This window comes from Carettochelys insculpta, chromosome 27 (assembly GCF_033958435.1).
Source record: "Carettochelys insculpta isolate YL-2023 chromosome 27, ASM3395843v1, whole genome shotgun sequence".
Taxonomy (NCBI): domain Eukaryota; kingdom Metazoa; phylum Chordata; order Testudines; family Carettochelyidae; genus Carettochelys; species Carettochelys insculpta.
In genome coordinates, this window is record NC_134163.1 from 11,513,404 (window position 1) to 11,539,784 (window position 26,381).

Genomic DNA, 26,381 nt, shown 5'->3' on the forward strand with positions numbered 1-26,381 from the left:
TACTCAAGGAGCTCTGGAGGTCCCCTCCCCTCTAGCCCTTGTGGAACATTGACAGACCTGGGTTGCTAGCACCAGTGTTCTACCGCGTGAGCTGAAGGCCAGGGGGCTCTCAGCCAAGGCTGTAGAGCAGAGACCTCACTCACCCTAGTGTGAGGTCTCAGTGCCTCTGGGAACTACACTTGGATTCTATGACTCTAAGGGAAGCAGAGGGGGCACGGGGGCTTTCTGCCAATGGCAACCCCTTGTCTTTTTCACCTGGCTCCCCTCTCCTCCTTGGGCAGCTGCTCAGGGCACAGCACTGGCTCCTTGCAGGGCTCTGGACCAGAGAGGAGACTGGTGCCAGAGATCAGCCTGGTCCGGGGGCCAACTCTACCTGCCTCTCCGCCCCAATGCCGCAGACTGCTGGGCTGGAAGCTATGGGCAGAGATTTGCTGCTGTCCTTGCCCAGCAGTCTGCTCCCACCCTGCGCAGCTGGAAGCGTCCAGCTCCCAGCCACCCCCATCAGCTCAGCCCAAGAGGATGTGGATACCAGGCCTGGACACCCGCACAGAGGAGGGAGAACACAAGAATGGCCAGACTGGCTCAGCCTAATGTCCTGTCTTCCAACAGTGGTCAATGCCAGGTGCCCAGAGGGAGTGAGCGAAACAGGGAATCAGCAAGCGATCCCTCCCCCTCATCCTTTTCCAGTCTCTGACAAACAGCAGCCAGGGACACTGCTCCTCCCCGCCCTGGACAATAGCCATAGATGGACCTAACTGCCGTGAACATATCTCGCTCTTTTCTGAACCCTGTTAAAGTCCTGGTCTTGCCACCCTCCTCCGGCGAGGAGTTCCCCAGGCCGACCGGGCACTGTGTGAAGAAGAATTTCCTTTGGTTACTTTTCATCCTGCTGCCCATTCATTTCACTGGGTGACCCCTAGTTCTTGTGTTATGGGAACAAGTAAATAACTTTTCCTTGCTCACTTTTTCCGTACCAGTCATGATTTTATGGACCTCTCTCACATCCCCCCTTAGTCTCCTCTTTTCTAAGCTGAAAAGCCTCTGTCTTTGTTGTCTTTCTTCACACGGAGCCTGGTCCAAACTCCTCATCATTTTTGTTGCCCTTTTCTGAACCTTTTCCCATGCCAGGATGTCGTTTCTGAGAGGAGGCAGCCACATCTGTAGGCTGTATTTAAGACGTGGGCGTACCCTGGATTTATAGAGAGGCAATAAGATATTCTCTGTCTTATTCTCTATCCCTCTTTTAAGGCTCTGAGAGGGGCTCTGAGGGCAGGGGTCAATTCCCCACTACCCCGCTGCTCTGACGTCGGAGAGAATCAGGCCCTAATCTCAGGGGTCCTTCGAATTTTTTCCACCGGTGTGGAATAAATTTTTTCTGTGCACCGAGGCATGGGCAGACGTGCACCACTAATAGATGCCCACGCTGCCGGCAATCAGCTGGGCAGCCCCTGAATCTCTCCTGGGTGGCCGCCCAAGCGCTCAGCTTACAGGAAAGGCTGCCCAATCTGCCACCTGCCCCTGGCGAGGGACGCACCCAGCCGTCATGGCTTCCTCTTCACCACCTGCCTCAGGTGCAGCTCACTCTCCGCCGCCACGATGGGCTGCTCGTTCTGGAGGTGGTGGTTAATCAGGTGGCTGATGCTCTCAAACAGGACGTCTTTGGTCCGCACCTGGAGGAACAACAGGAGCGGGAGGCTGAGCGTGAGACGGGGCAGCTGGGCCCCACCCCAAAAGGAGGTTGATGCAGCACCAGGCCATTTGGGCTGACTTTGGAGAGGCCAAGCTTGCCCAGCCCACTCCTTACCACGCCCTCGGGATCTACCAGCAGCAGGTGCTTGGGCTGCCGGCCGTCCATGCCCGTCAGGACGTACTGCCCGGGGTTGGTGAGGCTGTCCCTCACCAGGAAGTCCCCATCCATCTGCAGCAGCTTCTCGGCGTCGCGCCGGCTCATCTTCCCATGGTACCAGGGCTCCCGCTTCAGCTGCTCCTCCGTGGGGGCGATGGGAGCCTTGCGGGTGGGCGGACTAGGCCACTGGTCCTCAAGAGGCAGGCCAGCCCCGCCAGTCACTGTGCATTCGTGCAGCTTGAGGGCATCCTCAAAAGGCCCTGCATGAAATCAAGTATGTGGGGCCAGGAGAGGGGAGGCACTTCCCAGAGCACCAGCCCTGGCAGCTGCCCTCAGTCAGGGCTCGCAGCCCCCTGCCAGCTGGGTGGGGGAGGAATTCCCCCACTGATGGGCTGAGGCGCTGGCTCCTGGAAAGGCCTTGATCCACAACGCAAACCCTACACACTGTGCCCATCACCCTCGGCTCTGAGCGCCTTCCAGTTGTGCACAAAGTGACATGGCTGAGGTCTGCCCCCGGTGAGTCGAGCGTCAGCCTGTCTCCCAGGGGACTCTGATGGGCTTCAGACAGAGGACTCCATGCACCTGAGGGACTGGGATCTGGAGCACAGAGAAAGCCCAGGAGCAGAGTTTCTGCTCATATTTTCCCATTCACGTGCAGAATAAATTTTGTTCTGTGCACAGAGGCATGTGTGGATGTGCACCACCCATAGAAACACACACTGCCGGCTGTGGGCGCTCTGCTAATCAGCCGGGCAGCATCTGAATCTCTACTGGGCGGCTGCCCACGCGCTCAGCTTACAGGGAACACTTCCTGCACCTTCCCCCAACCCTCCTCTCCAAAGCCAGGCAATGCTGCAGTCTTACGCATGTCAAAGAGGTCCTTTGTGGGGCTCTCCTCATGCCTCCTCGCGTCCGCCTCCCAGCCCTCCAGGCACTGTGTGTTGACGTACATGTGCTCTTCGTAGTCACGGCATCCCAGGGGCTGGCTGTCTGCCTGGAGGTAGCCGTCACAGGACTGGCCTGGAAGAAGCAACCGTTTTGTGGGGAGCGCCAGCAGGCTCTGTGCAAAGAAAGGCAGGAGCTGGGCTTGCCACACCAGGATCGCTCCCTCGGGTCTATCCCAGGGATCAGCAACCTTTCCAAGGCGGAGCGCCGAAATTTAACCTTTTGACCTGTATGGACGTTGCGAGCGCCAGGGATACTTTTTAAAGTCACTAAGAGTCCTGCTTACAACAGTTCCATTCACGAATAAATGAAGAGTCAGAGTTTTCCCATTTAGGTCGGGGTTGGCAGCATTAGCTGGTGTTTTGTTAACCCACAGGCAGCCTGGCTTTGAGCAAGCTCCTGGCTGAGCTTCTGCCTCTCATGCTGATGAAAATCAGCTTACGTGCCACTCTGGGCATGCATGCCAGGGGCTGCTGACCCCTGATCTATCCTCTGGTGCCTGATCCAGTCCAGCTGTACCAATGGGCAGAGCGCTGGGCAGACACTAAGTTTGCATCTGCCGCTGCAAAAATGATCCACAGGTATCCGCAGCAGCAGAAACCCAGGGATAGAAAGTGGAGACATGCGGCTGCACATACCCAGGGATAGAATGCAGAGACTGGCAAATTTGCAGGGTTCTAGGTACGCAATACATATCCCCACCTGCAAAAATGATCCACAGATACCTACACATGAGGCTACTCACTGATACAAGTTTTATACCCAGAACCCTGCAATATGGTGACTATCTGCTCTCTATCCATGACAGAAAGTGGGTATCTGCAAATTTGCAGGGTTCTGGATATAAAATTTGTACCCACATCCCTCAGAAGGTGCTACGGACAACCACAGCCACTCCTGCAGCTGTGGACCCCTGCCGACAGCGAGCGGATATTCAGGGCTTTGCAGGGCTAGCCTCTGCCAGTCAGGGCCTGCACCACTTCCCAGAGGAGGTGATTCCCTCCTGCTGGGATGGGCTCCTTGTGCTATGCAACCTGAATTTCCTGCTAGTGAGTTTCATCCTCTTGTTCCTCCCCTGAGGATCACCCTCTCCTGGGCCTTGTGCTCTGGCACCGATCTCCCCTTCCCTGAGTGCTTTCAACTCCCCAGATTTGGCCCTTTCACCCTGACTCGTGAGGAGGGGAGCAGAAGTGTCCTGCATCATCTGTGATGGGAGCAGCTGCTGTACATCCAGGGGATCATCAGTGACCAGAACTCCCCACCCAACCACTGCCCGAGAGGCCATGTGGTGACGGTGCGAATGATCAGTGGATGGGCAAGGCTGTGGGACTTATGCCAAAATACTGGTGGGTCTCAGAAAGGGGGGGTGTCACTCCAAGCAGCTGCCCTAATGCCTGGGTCTAAGCTCCCTCCCCTGGTCGCAGGGCAGCTAGGGACAATGAGGCCCATCGCCGAGGGTCCCACCCCAGGCATCTGCGAATCCTTGGCCCACGCGGTCCTGTGCCCTCCGCCTGGGTTAAATGAAGGCACTGAGCTGCAAGACGTACTGTGAGCCTCGCTGTCCCAATGGGAGCCCATGTGGCTGTTGTGCTCTCTCCGGGCAGGAAAGCCAACCTGCAAGAAGAAATGAAGCAGCCATGACCCAGGAGGTTTCCCCGGGGCGCAGGGGGAAGGAGCGAGCGTGTGAAAGGGAGACCCTGGCAGTAGACAAGGAGAGGCTGTGTTCGCTGCCTGCTCAGGGCTGCCCTTGCTGGCAAATGCACCCGGCCCACGAACGGAGCCTGGAAGATCACGGCTGAGGGTCACCCCGAAGCGCACAGCAGCCCTGCTCGCCCAGCTTCTGCTCTGGCAGTGCAGTCGACGAGGACTCGGTGAGAGAGCCACCAACCCTTTAATGTTCAACCCCGCTGAGTCGTTGCACCCCTGCATGCTTCAGTTCCCTCCTCTGGGCAAGGGGGTGATGCAGCCTCTGGGGCGTTATGCACGTGGAAGAGATCCAGGGGATGCCAAGCAGGGGCTGGGGCCACCAGCATTCCCTGTAAGCCGGCAGCGTGTGCTTCTACTGGTGGTGCACCTCCACACATGCCTTGGTGCACATAAAATGTATTCCACCCACGCGCCAGCCCCGGAGGCACTGACACGTCTGGCAAAAATGAGAAGGTCTGCAGGCCCCGCCCCCCGCAGCTCCCAAAGGCTGTTGTTCTCGATTCCCGGCCAATGAGAGCTGTGGAATGCGGTGCCCTGCGGCCCGTTCACTTGCAGGTGCCACCCCCACAGTTCCCATTGGCTGGGAACAGAGAACCACAGCCACTGGGAACTGTGGGGGGCGGGGCCTGCAGGCGGTTAGCATCAGCAACGCCTTGTGGCCTGCAGCTGGATTACCCGACAAGCCACACACAGCCCCCAGGTTGCCTGCTGCTAGACTAGAGGATCTAATGGTCCCTTCTGGCCTCCGTAAGCCTCTGACTGCCTGCAGCTTTTTGCAGACCGGTTTGGTTTGCAGCTTCCAGCACTGGGGAGAAGGCTGAGGATGCACCACAGTTCTGGCTGCAGCCATGGGGTGGGAAGCCTGGAGGGCCGGGGGCCATGGGGGAAGCTGCAGGCCAGGCACGTGGCCTGCAGGAGTCACCTGGCTGAAGTGACCGGCGCAGAGTGGCTGTGAGTGCCCATGGCCCAGCAATGCCCCATGCCTGAGCCGTGAGTCGACGAGTCCCCCCGGGGGAGGCTCCTTCCCCGGGATGCTGTTGTAGTAATCATGCTCGGCCGCCTCCTCTTCGTCGCCCCAGGCGGATTCCTCGGCCCCCGTAACCCTGCGTGAGGGACAACATGGAGTTATGCACTGCAGGTAGACTCCAGGCCCAGAGCGACCCAGCACTCCCGGTCCTGACATCCAGGGATCGAGCAGAGCACCCTGGGAACTGGAGGTGCCAGAGACGCGGCAACCCCACACCAGGCCCAGAGCATCTCCAGCCCTAACACCGAGGGCCCCAGCGGCTGCGGTATCTCCAGATCTAGCAACCTGGGCACAGCAGCACCTGGCACTCAGAGCATCCTGCATCCAGCGCCCATCGCTGTGACAGAACCACAGAGTCAGCACCGTAGGGAACCCGCTGCAGGGCCATGTCTTGTAATGCTGCGAACAGCAACGCCCCAATGCACCGAGCAGAAGAACTCCTGTTCCTGCACCGACATCCCTTCTGGGTCCTTCCAGCAGCTCAGGGGATCACTCCATGGGGGCTGGGCAGTGTGGAGAGCCCCTGGCGGGGGGTGATAGGGCGCGGCTGGGATGCTAGGTCCCATGCCGGCGGGGAGAAGGCTGCCAGGCGTCATTCACTTGGCCCAGCTTTGGAACAGGCTGGGAGCGGCTGCCCAGGAGAGGGCACGGAGCTGTGTAAAAGCTGACCCAGGCTGGCCAGGGCGAGCCCAAAGCAGGCCCCGGGTCTCCCCTCCCCCCTTACCTGTCTGGCGGCACCACCACCTTGGGGGGGCTGTGCAGGTACTGCTTGAAGCGCAGCTCGAAGGCTTGGCCCACGGTGTTGATGACGCTCTGAGCCAGCCCGTTGCAGCACTCCAGGATATGGCACGCTGCCCGGCGGGGTGAGACACAAGCACGTTACGCAGGGCTGTGCACCAGCTCCTGGTGGTGGCAGACAGCGTGGGCCGCCCCTCGCTTGCAGACTGGGAGGCCAGCTCAGGGGTTATGTCACAGGACCAGGGCAGCTGGCCCAGAGCAGGGATTTGTACCCTCCGTGCACTGCCACCTCTTCTGTGGCAGGACTGAGCGAGCCAGACAGCTGGATCCCAGCTTGCCTTTATCCCGCCCTGCACCCAGTCCCTCCTGGAGCACCCAGGAAGCACGGAAATACACACCTGGTGGTAGGGACCTCGAGTGGTCACCGACTCCAGTCCCCTGCCCGCGCCGCAGGACCTATCGCCATCCCCAGCATTATTTTATTTTAAATGTAGCCTTTCCCAGGCCCTTGGACGGCCCTTCAAGGGCTGAGCTCACAGCTCTGGCTTTACAAGGCCAATGTTCTAACCACTGAGCTATCCCCACTCCCTACTTTTGACCACTGTGGGTTCTCCATTTAGCCTTCATCCTTTAACCCCCTCCCGCCCCAGCTCACCTCTCTGGTTAATGGGATCCTTCGCCACGTAGGCCACATAGTCCGTCGTATCCTGGATGGAGAGAGAGGGAAGAAGGTTGTGGCTATGGATCTAGGGGCTTTAGGCAGTGCTACGAACCTGGGTGTGAAGGGGAGCCAGAGGCAGGCCTTCCGACACCCACCCCAGCTGGCGGACCTCCCTTCCTCGGGTGACCTGGCAGGGGGCCCCCTCTCTGCTATGCTCCCTCATCTGCTGCTGAGGGGGTGGGTGGGCTGCAGAGCCGGTGAAAGTTACCCAGAGCTAGTGAAACCGCCCACAGGTGGACTCCGACCTGGGACCGCTGGTGCTTTGTACAGGAGCCTCTCCAGGTTGCGCTGAAGGCCAGCTGGCTCTCAGCTAAGGCTGGAGAAGAAACTCCTTTGGTCTCTGTGGAAGTGGCCTCAGTGCCACTAACCGGGACCATGAACCAGAGCTGAAGTACGTGCGTTACACTGGAACTCGCCCCAGGGCCATCTGCTCTCTGCAAGGCCGGCGTCTGCCGCAACGGAGCCGGCTCCCTGGCTAAGGGAGGCCTGGCCTCTAGTGACTGCAGCCCGACGAGGAGATAAAGAACATACTACCGCTGCCGGCTGCAGGAGCTCACGCCTGGCACAGCTGGGCTTTGGGTATGAAAGATGCAGTGGCCCAGGCTCTGATCCTCACCTGTGGGGTGGCTAGGGGCGGGGGGAGAGGTGGTAGTGTAAAGCTTGTTGTCTGCAGGGAGGGACCCTCGTTACAGTCTCAGGTGCTGCGAAGGGGGTTTCATAGACTCATCGGGCTGGAAGGGACCTCAGGAGGTCATCGCATCTGGGTTTGTTTTATTTTGACGGACAAGTATGCTGGGGCCAGGAACCCGCCTGGGCCTGGATCAGAGGGGTCGCGTGTTCGTCTGTATCCACAAAAACAAGAAGTCCTGTGGCACCTTAGAGACGAAGAGATTTTGGAGCACGAGCTTTTGTGGGCTCAGACCCACTTTGCAAAGATGTGACGTGCAGTTGATGATGTGCGTCTTGGCCCACGAAAGCTCACGCTCCACAAAATCTGTCAGTCGATCAGGTGCCACAGGCCTTCTCGTTCTTGTGCCTGTGGTTCCCCCCTTCCCCGCTCAGCCAACTGAGGCTCCCTGGCTTCAACAGCCGCTTGCAGTAGTGAAACAGATCCCTCCAACAGGCACAATTGATAACACGCCGGGTCTCCTCGCTCCCACGTGACTCACACCCTCTCACGCACACGTGCCAGGCGCGTGTGCGCTGGTGAGAAGATGGCTGCGGTGTTTACAGCAGTTTCGAGCTCGCTTAACAGAGGCAGGAACATGGCAGCATATTCTGCTGGACGCAGACACACTTAATGGGAGCCCTCCCCACGTTTTGCGAGAATACAGGCTGAACCTCTCTGGTCCAGCAACAGCCGCGGCCCGCCATGATTTTAATGAGCTGGACGACCGCGGATCATGGGTGTGGCCGAGTTTCCTGCAGCCCCATAAAGTTTGTTTCCAGCCACCAGGCCTGGCTCGCAGTGTTCTGGGCTCTTCTTGAGCTGTGGTTTAACCCCTCAATGTCTTCTCAGAGCCCAGTAAGCCGTGGAAGTGTTGGTAATGTGCTAGGCAATATTGACCTCCTGTGGTCTGGCCAATTGTCTCATTCAGCCCGTCAGCTCCGAGGGTGCTGAACTAGAGAGGTTCAGCCTGTAATGCAAATCTGGACGAATAAATTGATGTGGCAAATCCATAAAGTAACATGTTCAGGCTGGTCAAATACCATCAGGTGGGAACCCTTCCCCACCCCACTCCTGGTGTCCAGGGCTGAAGCTGAGTGTGACTGTTGCTATCGAGAGCCAGAGGCAAAACAAGGGGGAGGGGCAGAGAGAATGGAGGGATGGAAAGGGGGCAATGGAGGGAGACGAGGAAAGAGTTGGAGGAGACGCAGAAGGGAGGGGGTCGTGAGGCGCTAGTGCAGGAAGGGGTGAAATCATGCCCAGGGGCCAGATGTGGCCCACCAAGCATTTCTCTCGGGCTCGCCCAGCTGATGAGCAGAGCGTGCGTACTTACAGCCGACAGCGTGTGTTCAGCTGCCCCTCCCCACTCCTTGTTCCGCCTGCAGCCGAGCTGCTCCTAGGATTCTCTGGCCAGCTGTGCAGAGGGGGACGGGATGGGGAGGGGCACAGGGTCGTGCTGAAATCAGGGTGTTCCCCTGCCCCTGTACCCCATCTCTGCAGAGCAAGGATCAGGGAGAGGGAACCACGCAGTAGAGCTGCTCCAGGCTGAAGTATGGACGGTCAGTGACTCACTCAGTGTATTGCAGGGGAAGGGGAAACAACAGAGCAGGACAGATTTCCCTTACAGAGACAGAGGGCAGCTTCTTGCAGAAACGTACCCAGCAGCAGCCAGCGCGCACACACTGTGTCACTGTCACCCCCCAGTCTGTGCCCCACACACAGTCACTGTCACACACACACAGCAGCCCACACTCAATCTGCATCAGGAAGTCTGCCTCACACACAAGGTGTTTCTCTTTCACACTCACTCTCTTTGTCTCTCTGTTGCCCCCCAGCCTCACCCCTTCTACCCGAGGCCCTGCCCATTCCAGCGGCCCAGAGCCAGCCCATGACCAGCGCCAAAATTCAAGGAGTGGTCCCTTTGTTAAACTTATTGCCCACCCCTGAGCTAGCAATGCCTCTGATCTCCACGCACCGAGGGTGGCCCTTACCGTGTCTCCCCCCGAGGCGAAGGAGATGGACTGCATGTGGTGGTTAGCGATGATCTGCGCAGGACAGAGGCAGGCATTAAAGATCAGAGAATCCTGGAACCCTAGGGCTGGAAGGGACCTGAGGAGGTCTTCAAGTCCAGCCCCCTGCCCAAAGCAGGACCAACCCCAATTAAATCCTCCCAGCCAGGGCTTTGTCAAGCCGGGACATAAATACCTCTAGGGATGGAGATTCCACCACCTCTCCAGGTAACCCATTCCCATGCTTCACCACTCTCCAAGTGAAATAGTTTTTCATAATATCCAACCTAGACCTCCCCGACTGTAACTTGAGACCACTGCTCCTTGTTCTGCCAACCCTCACTGCTGAGAACAGCCTCTCGCCATCCTCTTTAGAGCCCCCCTGCAGGAAGCTGAAGGCTGCTATCAAATCACCCCTCACCCTTCTCTTCTACAGACTAAATAAACCCTAATCCCTCAGCCTCTCCTCCTAGGTCATGTGCTCCAGCCCCCGCATCATTTTGGTTGCTCTCGGCTGGACCCTCTCCGGTGCATCCACATCCTTTCTGTACTGAGGGCCGGGTCGGGGAGGGGCAGACCTGGATGCAACACACCAGATGTGGCCCCACCAGTGCTGCCTAAAGGGGAGTAAGAACTTCTCTAGATCTGCTAGAAATGCTCCTCCTAACACATCCCAAGGTCCTGGCGAAAGGCCGCTGGGAGGCTCTGGGATCACTCAGCCCAGCGTGACCGGTGGCTTCACAGAGCAGAGGGAAGGAGGGGCTCGGCCGGCCGGCAGCCCACACCAAAATCAATGCCCTGACTTTCCTGTGCCGTTGGGCTGCCATGGTGCGGCGGGAGAGATGCCGGCTGCCCTGAGTGACAGCAGCGATGCTCAGATTCCCCGCCCCGCCCTGTCCAGGACATCTAGGCTGTGGCTTGTCAACCACACCTGCCCACCTCCTGCCTTGCTGGCTAGTGTCTTGTCAGGTCAGAAAAGTCCCCTCCCTGCTTGGATCACACCCGGGAGTCCCCCCACTCCTGTCCTATAGCCGCCGTGTGTATCCTGACCTGCTTGCCTGACTGTTCAAAGGGGACAAAACACCAGGGGGAGATTGCAAGAGCAGAGCGCTGCCTGGGGGTTGGAGCACAGGGCTGCCCCCAGGGCCTATTGGCATTGCAACCTACATCCTGCCACTAGCTCCCCATCCCACCTAACCCTGAGTTGTGCCGCCCTTGTGCTCTGAGGACAGGCGAAAGTTTTACTCCCCTCCCTCCAGGGTGAGTTGATCCCCAAATTGGGTGGGGCGCTGAGCCGGGTGTTGGGTTCACCCCTTCCTAGGAACGGGTGTTCAGGTTCTGCTGCCCCCAGCGTCCATCCTTTGCATCTGGAGGGAATGACTCTGGATGGGTAGCGCCTGAAGCGGAGAGCAGTGGAAGTTTGCCCAGCTCTGAAGGTGGGAGTTCACCTCCCATTTTCCCAGCGTCTGGGGAATTGGTGGGTGGGGTTGCAGAGGATGATTATGGGGGGGGTGAGGAATGCCCAGGAAGGACGAGATGAAATTGAGCAGAAAGGGGGTGGGGACATTCCGAGCAGGCTCGAGGCTGCTCTAAAGTGCGCAAAGGGCTGCCCGAGCCCTGGAGAGCAGAGGTGCCATTGGAGCGACTGGCAGACCGGGGTGGGCGCTCACCTGCTGGGTGGTGGGGATCATGAGGTTGAGCCCGTCGATGGAGATGTTCACCGTGATGCTCATCCCAGCGAAGCGCAGGTTGCTTTTGCCCAGGATGGAGAAGAGGGCTTTGTTGGGTGCCTGGGGAAGGAGAAAAGGGCTGGAGGGGCATTGCCACATCTGGAGGCGCACTGGGCGCTGTGCTCAGCTAACCAGGCAGGTGACAGGGCACCGGAAAGGGGGACAGTGCAGGCAGCTTCTGCAACACTGCTGGGCTGCGGTGGCCCAGCCACAGCCGGTGAGGGGCCCGGCTTCCTGTCTGCGGGCAGGGCAGGTCAACAGCGCTGGGATGAGACTCCCAGGGACAGTGCTCTGAGGATCCCAGGGGAGAGATCCCAGAACCTGGACCTTGTATAATAACCCAGAGCCGCATCCACTCAAGGACTGCAGAACCAGGTCAGCATCTTCAGCCCTGCTTTCCAGGTGGAGAAACTGAGGCACAGCAACCCACCTTCTTCTTCCAGGTCCCTTTCACCCCAGGCACTGCCTCGTACAGTCTGTTGATGGCTTCCCTGCAAGCAAAGAATCAAGCAGGCTAGGGTTACTAAGCTAGGAGAGATCAGGTCTGGGCACACATCTGTCTCAGGCACAGGGGCTTGGGGAGCACGCTGGGAGCCAGGCAGCCCAGGCTGGTGTAGCTGCCACGTGTTGGGAGAATGCCATATTTACCTTACACTGGGACCACGTGACCACCAGGCTTCCCACTAATTGTTTTCCTTCGGGGTGGAATAAATTTTGTTAAGTGCGCTGAGGCACGTGCACCAGCAGAAACACGCGCTGCCGGCCCTGGGCGCTCTGCTAATCCTGAATCTTTCCCGGGCAGCCGCCCAGGCAGTCAGCACGCAGGCAACGTTGGTGACCAGCGAGAACGACAAAAGCTGCAGGCGCCTAATGCGAGAGGCAAAACCGGGCTTCTTAAAGCTCCTGAGCTGTTGATTAGACCTGAGGAATAACACCCAGCAAGGCAGGTTACCAGTCCCCATCTACTCCCCTGGACAAACGCAGCATCCCACTGGGCCGGGGTGCTGGGGCCAGGCATGTTCCCTGCCCAGCCTGAGGCTGCTTCCTCTGGCACAGCAACCTAGCAGCTGCTGGTGGGTGCGGGACCTGCCCCTTCCCCACACGTCTGCTGCTAAAATGTTGCCTCCTGCATTGTTGGGGGCTGCACACCAGGGGCCCCAGGGCCAGCTAGGGCAGGGGTAGTGGGAGGTGGCTGGCTCCTCGTCTATCGAGCTGGCGCAGGGGCAGCTGTGGCTGGGAAAGTGGGGCGGGGAGAGGGTCTTACACTGACTTCCAGCAGCTGTTAACACACACACACTCTGTCTCTCGCTGGCAGTCTCCAGGCTGGGGCTTTAATAATTAAACACCACTCGTTGTGTGCTCCGGCTCCTCCCTCTGAGTGCCAGTTGGCCAGTGGTCCCCCCGCCCAGTGTCTCGGGGCCAGTGACCAGCTCTGGGAGGAGGGGGCAGTGTGGGATTGGGGGGCAGTAAAGGCCGGAGGATGGGTATTTTCCAGGCAGGGCGGGTGACTGCGTTGCAGGAAGCAGGTTTCTCAGGCACTGGGCAGGAGGGGGATCAACGGAGAACCTGATGCCATCTCTGCTTGTGTGTGTCCTTCCCCAGCCGGGGTGGTGGTGCCATTGGGATCACTGACCCCAAGGGGCTGGCCTGGGCCCAGCAAAGAGAGGGTGTAAAACCAGCCACCCATGCTGCACGCACCCATCGGCAGCTGCTAGGTTGCCATGCCAGACGGAGCAGCCTTGGGCTGGGCAGGGAACGTGTGGGCAGCCAGCCGGCCTGGCCCCAGCACCCCAGTGGGATGCTGGGCTCATCCAGGGGAGTACGTGGAGACTGGTAACCTGCCTCGCTGGGTGTTATTCCTCAGGCCTAATCGACAGCTCAGGAGCTTTAAGAGGCCCGGTTCTGCCTCTCACACAAGGCGCCTGCAGCTTTTGTCCTGCTTGCTGGTCACCAATGTTGCCTGTGTGCTGAGTGCCTGGGCGGCTGCCTGGGAGAGATTCAGGATTAGCAGAGCACCCACGGCCGGCAGCATGTGTTTCTGCTGGTGCACGTGCCTCAGTGCACTTAACAAAATTTATTCCACCCTGAAGGAAAACAATTAGCTGGAAGCCTGGTGGTCCCAGCGTAAGGTAAATACGGCATTCTCCCAACACGCGGCAGCTACACCAGCCTGGGCTGCCTGGCTCCCAGCGTGCTCCCCAAGCCCCTGTGCCTGAGACAGATGTCAGCCAGGACTTCATCCCGGGACTTGCGAGGAGGCTGCAGGTCTCAGCCTCTTTGCCTGCATTCCTGTGCCTTCCCCCTCCTCCTGCTGGCTCTCCCAGCTCCCATCCCCACTCCTGCGGGGGACAGGGCCGCCATGGTGCTCTGCTCTGCTCTGCTCTGCTCACTCCGCAGCCTCCTTCCCTCTCCCCTTGCCCGCGACCGATCGATCGATCCGCCTGTGGCCGCCCTTCGCTGCAGCAGCGGGCAGGAGAGTCTGCAGTTCTCCCCCCTCCACCTGCCTGGTTTGCAGATTGCATCAGCATCCGCCTTGCTCGTCCCCTCCCTGCCCCCTGCGGAGGGGGCGGCTTTATTCGGCTGGAGGCCAGGGAGTCCTGGCTGGGCCGGCAGGGGCCGGCGTGGGGACTGTCCAGCCGAGGGGCAGGGAGAGGTGATGGACAGCGCCAGCCCAGGACAGCACAAGCAGCTCCCCCCACACACACACTCATAGGCTGTCTGGCACCCCCAGTCCATCCCCGCCCGATGTTTGCCCAGAGCCGTTCGGCCTTGACTTTGCTGCTGAGCCGAGTATGAAGGGCTCACGCCTGCAGACCAGCTCTGGGAGCAGCACCGAACGCCGTGAGCAGCCTGGCCTGAAGCTGGGTGTACGTATCTGGCTTCTAAGCAGCGTGTGAGCGGTTCCCACGTGGGACAGGGTGGCCTAGTGGCTAGGGCCCCAGCCAGGGCCTGGGCCTTCAGCCCCACCTGAGAGTCTAGGGGATAAGTTTGGGGCATGGCCCCAGGAACCTCGTTCCCCCTTTGGCAGGAGAGGGGTTCCCCACTCCCCTCTGTGCCTGGGGGAGGTCCTGAGGCCATACCCACCGGCAGCTGACCAGGGGGGCAGCCAGCTCGCGCCTCTTGGCTGGTCAGCCCCAAACTGGGTGGGCTTCCCTCCCTTTATACTCCTCCAGGCCTGACACTGGCGGCAGGTGAACCGGGGTGGGGCTGATTGGGCAACGGGTTCTGTTTAACCCCGGCCCTGCCTGGCCTTGCTGTCACCCTCTTACACAGTGGTACTCTGGGGCCCTCTTGGGCGAGCTGGAGGGCAGAGAAAGCCAGGTCAGACGGGCCCTCCTTCGGGCCGGGCTGTGTCTTATGACACGGTGTCGGTGCTGGGGGTCAAAGGAGGGGCCTGTAGGGCTATGCTGTGCTGTGGCACGGGGTGGGTGGTGACGGCAGGCTCTGTGCAGCACCTGTGGTGCTGGGTGGGCACTAAGCCACCCCCCCAGCTTTCTCAGCCTTGCCGCTCTGGCACGCTGGTGCCCCCCTTTGGAAGCCCGGGAACACCCCAGAGCGCGTGCGCCAGGGCGCTCGGGGTGCTTACCTGGTCACCTGGGTCCTGGTGTTAAAGTCCAGGGATCGCATGGAACGCAGCACTTCAATGCAGCCCATGTACTGGAAGAGAAAGGGGTTGGGGTCAGCCAGGCTCCAGAGCTCTGCTCAGACCCCCAGCCCAGGGGAGGTGGCTGGAGACCCAGCCAGGCGGGAGGTTGAAGGCAGGGGGTGCTCACCTGCCCCAGCAGCGTAAGGAAATCGCTCACCCCCCACCTCTCTTCTCGGAGCCATGGGGGCCTGCGGCTCAGCACGGGTCACTAGCGGGAAGTGGGGAGGGGGCGTAGTCGGCTCAGTGAGTTTCTAGCAGCCCTGCTGCTCCAGGGCAAGGGGAGGGCAGGCCACTCTCTGTGTCCCCTTTCTTAACTGCACCCAGGGAGCTGGGGGCAACAGAGAGAAGCAGCTAGGCCCTGCCTCCAAGGTGCTGCTAGTGGGACCTGTCCCTGTGGTGGGGAACGGAACCGGAGGCAGGAGCAAAGCTAGATTACGGATACGTCTACACTGCCAGGAAGGCTCCACAGCGCCAAGTGCCCAAGCCCGTTTCAATGGGCACAGGTGGCAAGGCTAGAAACAGCCAGGCAGAGGGTCGGGTGTGGGCTGTAGCCCAGGCTCTGAAATCATTGAATCATACAATCCTCAGGCTGGGAAAGATCTCAGGAGGTGATCAAGTTCAGTCCCTGCCCAAAGCAGGATCAATCCAGCTAAATCATCCCAGCCAGGACTTTGTCAATTTGGGACTTCAAAACCTCTAGGGATGGAGATTCCACCACCTCTCTAGGTAACACATTCCAGTGCCTCACTACCCTCCTGGGGAAATAGATCTTCCTAATATCCAACCTAGACCTCCCCCACCAAGGGGGTGCAGATGCCCCCAGAACTGGCAGCAGATATCTCTGAGGTTTTGTGTCTGTGAGCCCGGTTCACTCCCATCCTCTGCCCAGCTGAAGGGCACGTTAGAACTCGCTATGGGGCTGACACCAAGCGGGAGGAAGGTAAGTCCAGAGACAAGAAATAAGAATGATGAAAGGTCTAGAGACTGCGAGCTCTGAGGGAAGGAACTGGGCTTGTTTAGTCGAGAAAAGAGAAGGCTGAGAGGGGACATGATAGTGGTTTCCAAGTTCCTAAAAGGGTGTTACAAGAAGGAGGGAGAAAAGTTGTTCTCCTTGGCCTGAGAGGATCGGACAAGGAGCAATGGGCTTAAACTGGAGCAAGGGATGTTTAGGTTGGACATTAGGAAAAGCTTCCTAACTGCCAGGGTGGTTAAACACTGGAATTTACCTCCTGGGGAGGTTGTGGAATCTCCATCTCTGGAGACGTTTAAGAGCAGGTTAGACAGACACCTGTCAGGGACGGTCTAGCTGGTGCTTGGTGCTGCCATGAGAGCAGGGGACTGGGCTCAATGACCTCTCGAGGTGCCTTCCAGGTCTAGTGTTCTATGGTTCGACGTCACACCCACGCCATGCGCCCCTCTGTCCCCCACTCGCGGCGAGAGCTCTGAGCCTGCCACCGCCTTGGCTAACAGACCTGGTGCGACAGGATGGGCAGGAGGCTGGGGCCATTGACTATCCCCCAGGGCAGGGCAGGAAAGCCCTGCAGTTGACAGCCAGTCGTGGAGCAGAAAACAGGACTGGGACCTGGCAAAGGACCGCATTTGGCTGGGCCTGGACCAGATGGTTGGATTGACCACAGCCTGGTACCCGCTGGTGGGTACTGAAAGAGGCTGGGGCCAGCCTGGAAGGAAGGACGTCAGGAGCTGAGTCTGGTGCGGGGGGTGAAGGTCTTTTTGTTTTGTTCTTTGCTGGACTTTGTCTGTGGGACTCTGGTCCCCTGGGCAGGGCTGACCACGTGGCAGGGCTGGAGCCGGCCAAAGAGCACAGGAGGGAAGCAGCCCGGAGTGTGTGGTATGCCCCAGTTTGCTAGGAGCCTGGGAGGCGAGGCTGGCTCACCTGCCCCCCATCAGGCCGAGCTCATCACTCACCATCCCAATCGACCCAGCCCCGAGGGGTTGCAGGCTGGTGATGCCAGGGGGAGGGGGTCAGGCTGACCGTATTGCCCAGGCCGTATTGCCCAGGCCATATTGCCAGGCACCCACTGGCCAGCCGCAGCCCCACTGGGATGGGCGCCTGGCTCAGTCTGTGGCTTCTCTGCTGCAGCAGCTGCCCAGGGGACAGCTCAGTGCCAGCAGCCACCAGGCCTGTGCAGCGCAGACACCAGCCCTCCAGGCACCAGGCTAAGCCCCGCAAACCCCATCTCCCGCCCGCTGCTCAACAGCCATCACAGTGCAACGGCCTCCCGCACCAGCCGGCCATCGGCACGGAAGCCGAGTCGTGTGGCTGCCAGCCACTCCCGCTCCCACCCCCCTGGCCCATCCAGCCCTCCCGTGCCCCCCCTTTTTAGCAGCGCATTAGCTGCCTTTCCAGCAGGCACTGCCAGCGAGGTCACTTTAATGGGGCTTGGCCGGGCGCCAGGAGAAGGCGCCAGAGGCTACCTGCACGGTGGCTGAGGCCCCTTCTCGGAGAGGTTGGGATGGAGGGAAGGGAATCCAGAGCTCTACGGGCAGCAATGCTCAGCCTTGGCCAGTGCCCAGGGCTCAGCGCCATGGCGAGAAAGAAATTCACGGCTTATCCCACCCTGGGCTCGACCCCCGCCTTGCTCGCCTGCTGAGCTCCAGCTAGCCGTGATGAAAATGCATCTCCTCTGCGGCCGGCACCACCCCAGTCGTCCTGGGTCTTGGGCTCAGGGCCTTTACCTTGGCCTCTCTCTGGGGGGTGGGCTCCCAGGCCCAGATCAGCTGCCTTAACTTGTCCTGATTTGCCCCATAGCCTGGCGTGGAGGGAGGGTCACCAGCTCTATTTTCATTTTAAGGCCGGAGCAGCAGCTTGCTTGCCATCAAAGCCCTGCCTCGGGGAGCGGCTGGGGAGACAGGACAATGCCCCACAGATGGGCCTGGCTTCTGCGGCTGCCACTCTCGCTGTGGGGGGTGGGGTTGGAGCAGGAGGATATTTACTGGGGATAAGGGGACTTTGCCTTTCTATGGCTCCCTCCAGCCTCCTCCCCAAAGCCTTTTCAAGTAAGGCAGAGTCTCCCCAGGCCCCTCCAAATGACTGTCTTCATCCCCTTTGCACAGAGGAGGGAAACTGAGGCAAAGAACCAGCAGCATAAGTGAGTTGCCCGAGGTTGCCTGGCAAGGCAGTGGCAGAGCTAGCACCACCAGTGAATGCTGGGCTGGTGGAATGTGTTCCAGCCTGTGTTACGCAGGAAGCCGACCTAATAACCCTAATGGTCCCACCTGGCATTATATTCTGTCAACATCCTGATTGCAAGGTGGGCTCTTTACCCATGGGGCAGGCCCCCTTCTCTGCCCTCTGATGTGACTCCTGCTCTCCCGGACAGGGATTGCAGCTGCTGGTGTGACAGAAATGTGCTGTCAACCTCAGCCACCCCTTCCTTTCGAGTGTAGGCTTTCAGCCTAGGCAGCCTCAGGCCTTCACTTTAATCCTTTCCACCTCTTTGCTCTGTTTTACACAGCAGTGTGGAGGCTATCAGTCCACCCCAGAGGTGGCTGCAGTTCTGTGACAGGCAATGGAGTGTTTTGGGATCCTTGGTAAGGAAAGATGCTGTTACCAAAGCAAACATCTCTTCGCTGTCTGTCCCTGGCACCAGATCCCTCTCTCTGCCGGCTGCAAGCTCCCTCTTAGGGGTCCTGGAGAAACTGCCAGGGCAGAAGGGGTTAACCTCTGCGCATTTCCCTTTAAATCAAGTTAGCGCTTAGTTGCTGTCCCACAGGCATCAAACGTCTGCTGATGATCTATGATGGGGCAGGGGAAGCAGAGGGGCCAAAGCTAACCAGGGACAGGCTGCCCTGCTCCGCCCTCCCCCCTGCGGCTGTATATTACCACAACTTAATGGAGAGTAAGACAAGGAGCCAAATGCCACCAGCAGAAGCACCAACGCTGGAGCTCAAAGCGCACCACCCGCTGCGCTCAAGGCCATTCTTCCTAGCACTTGACACCCCCAGAATCTCAGCAGGCCTCAAGGCTCCTTTGGGAATCACATCTTCCTGTGCCTCGGTTTCCCCATTATGTCTTTCTGTGCCTCAGTTTCCCCATCCTGCCTTTGCATACCTTAGTTTCCCCACAAATAAGAATGTAAGAGCATGTCCGTGTTGCAGCTGGGGAAACTGAGGCATGGGAGGACATGATTATTCCCAACAGCCCGGGGTCTGAATAGAATCTCAGAGTCCTTCCTCCCAAGCCTGTGCTCTAACCACTAGACCCCCCCTTGCCCTCCCCTCCACTCTGAGCTGGAGCTACAACCCAGGAGTCCTGCCTCCTGTCTGTCTGCTCTAACCACTGGGCAATCCAGAGAAGGGATCAAAATCACCCCCTGGGTTGGGGGTGGGGGGAACATGGCTGTAGCTCTGGAGAGAGGCCTAAACCGAAGCCCTGGGTCCAGACTTCACAAGCTGGCTCAGTTTCTGCCACAGGCCCATGTTCATCCTGCCCCCAGGCCCCACTAAGGAGTTTGTTAAACTGCCCCCTCCTCCTCCTCCGGTGCCCCTTGTGGCAGGGAGGGAAGAGACGGAGCTGGTGGGTCTAGGCCAGCCCCAGAATCTCTGGGATTCAGCAGGATCTGTGGAACAATTCCCATTCTCTTTAGGGCACTCCTCTGCCTCCAGCTCCTTCCCGCACGCCCCCCTCCAGCCAGCTGGGAGTTGATTCTCCCCTGCTAGAGACCAGCCTCTTCCTGGCCTCTGTCTTCCTGATGTACCCATGCGTGCGCCCGCTCTGTCGTCATCCCCGTGGTGCAGAGGAGGGAAACTGAGGCAACAAGCCAGCAGCGTAAGTGACTTGCCAAAGGCTGCCTGGCAAGGCCTGCGTTGTGCAGGAATCCGATGCACTAACCCTGCCTCGCCGCCTGGACAGACCAGATTTCGGCACTCTGCACTCCTGCCTGGCCTGGTGCCATCTGTTACACCCCTGCGCAGCTGGGGGGAGATGGTTACAATGACAGCGAGCACCCCTGGGCCTCCTTTCACCTGTGGGCTGGAGGCGTTGCCTCCATGATGCTCAGAGCCCAGGGCCAATGCAATCGGTGGAGCTGTGTACCTCTGGCCCAGGGGCGCTTGCGTGGCAGACAACGACTAAGACGCACAGACCCAGCAAAGCCATTTCCATGGTCGTGCCCAGGCCTCGGCTCTAAGACCTGGAGTCACAGGCAGGGGGCTCTTCGGGTGTAGCCTCCCCATGGCGCTGCAAGTACGTTACGGTGCAGGGCCCACTGAGCTCCCCTGCCAGCCCAGCCCTTTGGAAACCAAAGTTCAGACCTGCCTCTCCCTTTCTCTGATGCATCTCTCCTCACAACCCTTGTATTATCCCCAGTGGACAGCCAGGGAAACGGAGGCAAAGCTCGACTACGTGACTCACCCAAGGAGCCTGAAGCAGAGCAGGGAGTTTAAGGCCTCATGTAACCACCGCTAGGCAGACTCAAACCTGGCACCTCTGGAGCATAGTTCAGGAGCCTCTTCAGTGTGAGCTAAAAGCTCACGTAAGGGACACTCACTTTTTCACTGTGTGAGTTGTCCCGGTGCCCCAACATGGGACTGTGAACCCCACCCACATGTGTGGGTCCCACTCACATAACACCCTAACCTCTGGGTCCTCCTTCAAGCGGTACACAGAAACTTTGGAGACTCTTAGGGGATGGCTTATGTGGGGCGGATTCTGCCCTCCCTGGTGCTGGCACACACCAGGAGCAGCTCCCCTGAAGCCAGTGACAGCGGCGTCAAACCAACCTGAAGGAGAAGAGGCAGCTGGAGTCTTTGGTGGTGGTCTTGTGGCTGACGCACTGGGCTGGGAGTCAGGAGAGCTGGGGTCTGCTTCCCCACCAATTCACTCTGCTGTGAGCCTCAGTTTCCCTGCTTGTGGCATGGCGGAGGAGTAACAGTCCCCCGCCACAACCCAGGGGCTCAGTTCATCGCTAGGCAGCTGGAGAGCCTTGCCCAGCAAAGGACGAGCTGTCGGCGCTGCTGGCAAGCACCCAGGGGTTTCACACTGGCTGAGCAGCGGGGTGGTCATATTACATCCCATGCAGAAGCCTGGGCACGGCCAGATTTCCCCCAAAGGGCTCAGCTCAGAAATGAATCCCAGCTAACAAAAGCAATGGCAACAGCCTTTGGTGATGCAACACCAACCTCTCCCTGGGCCGGGTGACAGCTGGGCTGTGAACAGAGGGGAGCACGAATGGGTATCGTGGGGGAGAGACACCCCAAACTACCCCCTACCCATGGCTGGGGGCCCGTCGCCCTTCCTGGCTCCCAGCTTGTAGTGACAGAGGGGCCCAGGCTCCAAGGGCTAAGGCCTCAGCACCCCAACGCAGTCAGGATGGGAGCGAGTTCGGTGGTTGTGGGCACCAAGACGGGCTTACCCGAACGATGTAGGAGACCCCCGATCCCAGGACCCGTTCGTCGGGATGCAGCCAGCCCTGCGCCGGTTTATTGATGAAGCTGCCTTTCCGGTTCCACTCCTCTCCGGCCAGTTTGACCCCTTCGACCCGAGCCACCTTCCTGCCGCCCCCTCCCCGGAACCGGTGCATCACCTGCAGAGAACAAGGAGAGTGGCAGACGGGCTCGCAGGCGCTCAGGACAGCAGCCAGGCCGGAGGAGGGTGGCCCTGCCTCTCCGGGGCCGCCTGGCTTGGCCGGGGACGACAGGTCCTTGCTGGCGCTGGAGGGGCTGCGGCTCAGGAAGCCGGAGGGGCTGGCGAACTTCCATTGGGGGATCTTGGGGATCAGCATGCAGAAGGTGGTCACAGCCTCCTGCTCGTCCGGCAGGCTGGCTTCGCCCAGCGGCGGGCCCGGGTGCGCCAGGGAGGCGGGCGGCGAGGGGGCTGGGGCGGCTGCTGCCACCTCGCTGCTCATGGCTGGGTCCTCCGAGGGCGTCACAGAGCCGTTGCGAAAGCGACCGTACTTGGGCTCGGCGAGCATGCCCTGCCGCTCGCTGCGTGCCTGGCTAAGTGCTTTTAGAGTGCTGGCCGGGCGCGCTCTGCACTCCTCTCTGCCTCTCTCTGGCTCGCCGCCCCCCGCTCCTCTCTGGGGGGGCTCCACTCACGCAATGATGTCATGGTGTTATTGCTCATCCGCCAGCAAGCCGGCTGCTGCAGACCTGGCCTGCGCTGCTCCGCCATGGCAGAAACAGCACTGGACAGAGGCAGAGGCAGCCTTGGCCAGCTGGGACTCGCTCCCCCAGTGTCAGGCAAGGAAGGGAGTCACGGTCACACAGCTTGGGGTGGCTTTGCCTAGTCCAGCAGGCCCAGAGCTTACAGGCCAGTGGGAGGCAGATGGGCTTGATTTTCCAACTCCCGCCTCCCTCCCAGAAGAACCCAGCCAGGACTGGGTCTGGATGGCTGTGGGCACTAGGAAAATAGCCTCACCGCTTTCAGGTACCCCTCCCCGCCCCCTACAGCCCTCCTGTTCTTTGTCTCTGCCAGACAATGGTGCCGCGTTCCAGCCTCCTCAAGGTGGGGGGGAATGAAGGGGGGACCCATCCACAGGCATTATAAATCCATGGGATAGAACAGAACTTAAGAACATCCATCCTGGGTCAGACCGAAGGCCCATCTAGCCCATCATCCTGTCTTCCAACAGTGGCCAATGCCAGGTGCTCCAGACAGAGTGAACAAAACAGGGACTCATCACATGAGCCCTCCCCTGTCGTCCATTTCTCGCTTGTTGCAAACAGCAGCCGGGGACACCACTGCTACCCAGCCTGGCCAATAGCCATAGATGGACCTAACTGCTGTGAATGCATCTCGCTCTTTTCTGAACCCTGTTAAAGTCCTGGCCTTCCCACCCTCCTCGGGCGAGGAGTCCCACAGGCCGACCCCGCGCTGTGTGAAGAAGAACTTCCTTTTGTTAGTTTAAAACCGGCTGCCCATTCATTTCCTTGGGTGACCCCCTCGCTCTTGTGTCATGGGAACCAGTAAATAACTTTTCCTTCATCACTCTCTCCACCCCAGTCGTGATTTTAATCAACCTCTATATTCCCCTTTAATCTCCTTTTTTCTAAGCTGAAAAGTCCCCATCTTCTTCATCTTTCTTCCTATGGCATCTGCTCCAAACCCCCCATCATTTTTATTGCCTTTTTCTGAACCTTTTCCAGTGCCAAGGTGTCTTTTGAGAGGAGGTGACCATATCTGTAGGCCATATTCAAGTATAAGATCAGATAGGACAACAGTTTGTGGATAAGCTGGAGAGCACATCACCAGCCAATGGGGACTTGGTTAGGGGCTGGATCACCAACCAGTCAGGGACTTGGTTAATTGGTTGCATCACCAACCAGTCAAGACCTGAATGGGAGCTGGTTCACCAACCACATTGGGAATTGACTAGAGGTTTCTGATGCTTCCTTTTCCCTGCTGTCATGTTGTAGCAAATCAATAGCGCAAGGGTGTGAAAAGTGGGGGGCAGGGCCCCCTGGCGGGGGTGGGGGGGTGAGATTTTGTAAGGGAGGGTGCAGCACCATCAGCTGCTGGGTCTCAGCTCACCCAGCTCATTAAAACGGTTGAAATCTGTTCCTGTTTTTATGTCTGTGGATTCACCTGTTTTTCCCAATCAATAAAGTTTTTACATTCTACATATTTTCTTATATGGACCAAAAGGATGAACAGAGCCAAAGTTTCCATCAGTTCAGATTATAACAGAGAGGTGGGGGGCGGTTTGACAGGGACGAAAAGCGCGGCCCGACGTAAAAAGTTTGCTCTGCCCTGGACTAGATAACCCTGTAAGAGCTGCGGCTCAGAGTCCTGACTCTGGTCATATCCTGTGCAACCAAAATACCATGGCTGCCTGGGCCGCGTCACCTTCTTAGAGGCTAGTCCACCCGGCAGATAAGAGTTCACTACGGCTGCTGGTAATGGAGTACCCCTGTCGCTCCAGTGGCAGAACTCTGGCCGTCTCCTCCTGTGTCCCAGAGGGATGGTGACCTCGGTGACAAGCTATTGTTGGTGATCATCGGACACGTCACTCTCGGCCAGGGTCTGTGCGCACCACATCCCTGTCTGTGCGCACGCAGCATCCCTGGAGAATTCAGCTTCTCCCGCCAACAGTTCCCCATTTCAACCGCGTAGCGTCATGTAGACACTGCACGAGGCCAGCCACTTCAGGGCTGATGGGTGGGCGAAAGTGGAGCCGGGGCAGGCTACCTCCTGGGAGCTATTAAACTGAGGCAGGGCTCTTCCCCGTGCACCAGTCTGCAGCCTGGGCTGTAATTAGCCTGAGCGGTGACAGAGCGGCTTGGGGAGCAGGGCTGCCTGGCTCACTTTGCTCCTTGGAATTTGTTCCTCTCAGCGTTCACATCAAAGGCGGCGTTTGCTCCGGGAACTGGCGTGGGAGCGCCGTGACTCGCAGCCGCACAACACGGGCTGCCTTATTTCTTGGCTCCCGAAACTGGCACGTGAGCGGGGCTCTTGTTCGCTCTGCTCTATCCTGCGCCTGGAGAGGCGACCAGGGCCTGCGTGTTCGTTTGCTCCAAGGGTTTGCGCAGTAAGGGGCGGAGAAACTTGCTCACCTCTGTGCCAGATTCTATAGCAAAGGGGAAGCCATTAAAGGGCTCTCTTGGCTCAAAAATTATATGTTACCTCCTCCCCAATCAATGGGCCCTCTAATTTTTTTCCATCTGTGTGCAGAATAAATTTTGTCATGCGCACTGAGGCTTGTGTGGATGTGCACCACCAATAGAAACACATGCTGCCTTCTGTGGGTGCCCTGCTAATCAGCTGGGCAGGAGCTGAATCTCTCCTGGGTGGGCCGCCCAGCTGCTTAGCTTACAGGGAACACTGTGAGCCTGATACCCAGCGATTCAGAGAAACTCGACTCTTGATAAAGCCCAGGGAAGGCTGCAGGTTCTCAGCTCTTCTGAAAACTGGTCCAACAACTCCCAGCTGTGTTCTTAGTAGTATTGGAGGTTTAAAATACTACGGGCTGTATCCTCAGCTTGTGTCTGTGAACGTAACTCCACTGATCTCCCCCTAAGGGATTCTGTGCTTGATTTTACCTACTTCCTGTCTCTGGAATCTTTGTGCATTTTAAATACATTGAAGAGTTTAGCTTCATGCCACCCCTGCGATGTGCAGAGGCGATACCCCCATTTTCTTATTGCGGAAGCAGGATGCAAAGAGGGATTAAGTGACTGGCCCAACGTCATGCGGGGCCTCTGTGGCGGAGCTGGAAATCAAGCCTAGATTTCGCAAGCCTCTTACTCAGGAGCCCATCCTGCGCAATACTCTTTTCAGTCTTTGCATGAAAACAGACTAGTCTGTTTCATTCCTCCTCGCTGCGGTGATGGCCAGGGTGGCCCTGGTTGCCTTGCAGAGGGATGTTTATTTACCTCTTTATCAAAGCCGTACCCAGCTGGAGTGCCACACATTCCCCTGGCTCTGGGGCTTTGGAAGCGGCGGGTGTCACCAAACCTGAGTTGTGCTTCCAATCTGGCCATATGGTGCCATCCCTGGAGCAAACTGACTTCTAATTATCTTCCTATCTGCTGGATCTTCCTCTATAGATGCGGATGAAAGGGAGATAGCTGGTTCTGCTGCCTGTCTGAGCTAACCCCCTTCCCCCACCAGGAAAGAACCTGCATGGGGGCACGGAGAAGGGGTTCGGATAGATGATATCTACCAATGACGAAGCTCTCATGTTCCAACTCCGGCTTGTACAGGGAATTGTCTCTTTGTTTTCTGCTTCTCCTTGCTGTCTCTTCTTCTCCTGCTCTCTTTTACTGGCAGGTGACAGGGCAAAAGCCAGTAATTGCTCTGAGCACGATCAATAAATCAAGGTAATAGAATTACATTCACTGTTGCCATATTAAGAAGCGCTTCTCTCTCCTTGGGACCGGTTGTTTTCTGTTCTGAAACAGCCTTAAAAACCTGGAAGAGAGAAGGGGCTCTGGTATTTGGTAAAGCTTCAAAGGGGTTTCAAAGGGTTGAGCTTGGCTGGGGCGGGTGGGAGTTTTATGTGCTCCCTGCTAGATGCATTTTCAGATCTGTCCAGGCATTTGTTATTGTGCTGTCTGTATGCATCTGGCTAGGTTTTCTGCTGCATTTATTAGCTAAGCATTAAAGCTAGCCAGGACTTAGATGGAAGACCTCCACCTAAAGCCCAGAGACATTGGGTAAGCACCAGTATTCCCCGTAAGCTGAGTGCTTAAGTGGCCACCCAGGAGAGATTCAGGTGCCGCCCAACTGATTAGCAGTGTGTGTTTCTACTGGTGGTAAACACCTGCACATACCTCCATGCGTGTAACAAAATTTATTCCACGCAGGGAAGGAAAACATTACAGGGAGCATTGGTGAGCACTGCCTCTTTTGAAGCTGCTGCTTCTATCTGATGTCCTCTCTTAAA

At 58.4% G+C, this 26,381-nt stretch overlaps 1 protein-coding gene across 1 annotated transcript; it reads right to left on the reverse strand.

The window, feature by feature from the left end:
• Positions 1-1,177: 1,177 nt before the first annotated feature.
• On the reverse strand, positions 1,178-21,968 carry SHC2 (SHC adaptor protein 2). The gene is made up of 12 exons (XM_074978309.1): positions 21,411-21,968; positions 14,977-15,047; positions 11,821-11,881; positions 11,331-11,450; positions 9,643-9,696; positions 6,919-6,970; positions 6,250-6,376; positions 5,421-5,601; positions 4,339-4,405; positions 2,711-2,866; positions 1,805-2,106; positions 1,178-1,670 (listed from the first exon to the last, which is right to left on the reverse strand). Exons 1-12 carry the CDS (start codon positions 21,966-21,968, stop codon positions 1,542-1,544), a joined length of 1,878 nt encoding a protein of 625 aa, XP_074834410.1. The 3' UTR covers positions 1,178-1,541.
• Between the last annotated feature and the right edge of the window lie 4,413 nt (positions 21,969-26,381).